The following is a 2,366-nucleotide window of genomic DNA, read 5'->3' on the forward strand; positions in this document are numbered from 1 at the left end:
ACAGTGACACCGGCAGTGACACCCCTGGATGGAGACTGGAGGAGTGAGACAAGAATACAGGATGTGGAGTGGAGTACAGCTCCAGACAGTCAGACAAAAACGCAGCGCAATGCCATTCTTAGCTAACGCCCCATTAAAAACATGTATTAGGCCACACATTCTAGGCTAAATCTATTGGGAGGATGGTTCATTTATGGTTAAAATTATATATCTAATCTACAATCTATTTGAAGAATGAATGTGATCTTAAACATGACAACAAATTCCACAAATAAACTGACATAATAGAAAACATAATTTATTGAAATACTTATTTTCAATGGACGTAGTGTACTGGAATAAGCTACTATAAGACATAAAACATTTTTGTAACATACGGACATTGGTGGAACAATAAATATGACATCTGACTCCTTACTTTCATCTTTGTTGCTTATTTTTGATACATATATATCTTAATAGGCTATATATCTTGAGTGGAAACAGACAGATTTTCAAGCAAAATATACCACATCACACGGAAATGTCTTCTGTATACGGGCGGATGGCATATCTTGGCTCCCCAAACCCCACAAATACAAACAAATGACGCACAGCCGCTTACAGGGGCGCCCGGACAACGGGCATCTTGCTCTAGGTATGATAGAGTCTAATAATGTAGTTCACATCCCTGCATGTCTAGGTTTAGTCCGGATACAAAATGAAACCGGAAAACGTGCTGTACTTGTTGTTGTTTCCCCCATGCGCCTTGCCTCCGTCCAGCTTGATGTAGATCTCGTCCCCGGAGTCTAGATGAAGCACTACACTGTTGCTGGCGTAGTCATAGTTCTGGTCTGCGTCTTGGGCTATCGCACTGGCGCGGACCTGCGGATAAGATACATTATTAGAGTAGTGAAGGACTTTGCAACATTAATTAATAGGCTACTGACTGACTCGTGCCCACCCTTGACCCAATGCTAAAACATTATAGATTCACCACTTTGAACCTACCAAACTAATAAAGGATTTCTTGTTTGTTTATGTTGGCAATGTGTATAGGCTACACAGCTCAAACGCTCCAGGTGGCTGACCAGGGTAGGGCTGACCGCTACAGTAGACGACAAAGGTCTTGTTAAAACCACCGAGCGATTAGTTTGTCTTTGCTGGCAAATAAAGTGGCATAAGCCTATTAATTCACTGACTGAACTCACTGAGTGAGATTAAGTGCACGGAGCAGATGCCGTTTTGGAGAGACAAGCGCTTTCTGCGCGTAATAACTATCCAAGATCAATCTGGGTCAATGCACAGTGGATGTGGCCGCTCTCCTTCAATTACAGAAGTGTATAGCATATCATGTTGACTTTGCATAACAGGAAATATAATTGCGTAATATAAGGTATAGCCTACCTGTCCGTTTTTGCACAAATCTGCCCACATGCTGGTCCCGTCGCCTCCGCGCATTAACACATGGTATGTAAAGTAGTAGATCCCGGACACTTGACACGTGAACTTGCCGGTAGACGGGTCGTAATGGTTCCCCAGGTTTGTCACCACGTCGTCGAACCTTAGCACCTCGTATCCCTCGTGGGGGTTTTTCAGACCCAAGTAAAATGCGATTTTTGTGCCACCAATTGCGGAGTCTCGGTCCTCGCCATTCTTTGTCCTGGCACTACTCACAGTCCCCTTAGCCGACTCCCCCGTGGTAAGGCCGGGAAAAGCCGGTTTCCCTGAGTTCCCCCTGTCCCCCGGCGGTCCTCTTGGACCGGGTGGACCCGGTTCGCCTGGCGGACCTCTCGGTCCGGGTTTCCCCGGCCGACCCGGATCGCCTTTAGTCCCATGCGAGAACGCCGGGGATGGGATGGCGCTCAGGTCCTGCATGACTTCCAGAGCATTGGCGCTGGGTTTGGGGTTGTATGGATCACATATCATCCGACAGGTGCCCATCATCTCGTAGTGTGCATCCGTCTTGGATGCTTGGACCAGCAGCGGTATCGCTATGATAAGCGCTAACACCATGACGATGCCAACCACAGCAGCAACGACACGCTTCCTCTGGAGAGTCCGAGAAGCAAGCGCTAAAAAGTCTGTTTTGCTTTGGGAAGTAATGGTGAAAGGTTGTGAGTGCGCTAAAATGCAATGCAGACAAAGCGAGTGCACTAAAAAGGAATCACTCTATTCCAGGAATAAAATAAAAAAATGAAAACAACAAATGTGTTGTAACCTTAAGATTAGTTCACCTTGGGGCGCTTAACGCTGTGCCAGTATCACTACGCTTCACAGAGTTGACAGGGGAAGTATTCGTTTTGGCATGGCTGAACACGCGCTGGATCTCCGAGCTGAATAGAGAAAGCTTCGAGCGATTTCTGCCCGTCTGCAACAACAGAGGG

General features: G+C 46.5%; 1 protein-coding gene across 1 annotated transcript; it reads right to left on the bottom strand.

The window, feature by feature from the left end:
* Positions 1 to 283: 283 nt before the first annotated feature.
* Positions 284 to 2,138, bottom strand: LOC311144148 (complement C1q-like protein 2). The gene is made up of 2 exons (XM_084180143.1): positions 1,387 to 2,138; positions 284 to 864 (listed from the first exon to the last, which is right to left on the bottom strand). Exons 1-2 carry the CDS (start codon positions 1,993 to 1,995, stop codon positions 685 to 687), a joined length of 789 nt encoding a protein of 262 aa, XP_084036269.1. The 5' UTR covers positions 1,996 to 2,138; the 3' UTR covers positions 284 to 684.
* Positions 2,139 to 2,366: the final 228 nt, after the last annotated feature.

Source organism: Coregonus lavaretus (genome assembly GCF_964263955.1).
Source record: "Coregonus lavaretus genome assembly, chromosome: 16".
NCBI classification, from domain to species: Eukaryota; Metazoa; Chordata; class Actinopteri; order Salmoniformes; family Salmonidae; genus Coregonus; species Coregonus lavaretus.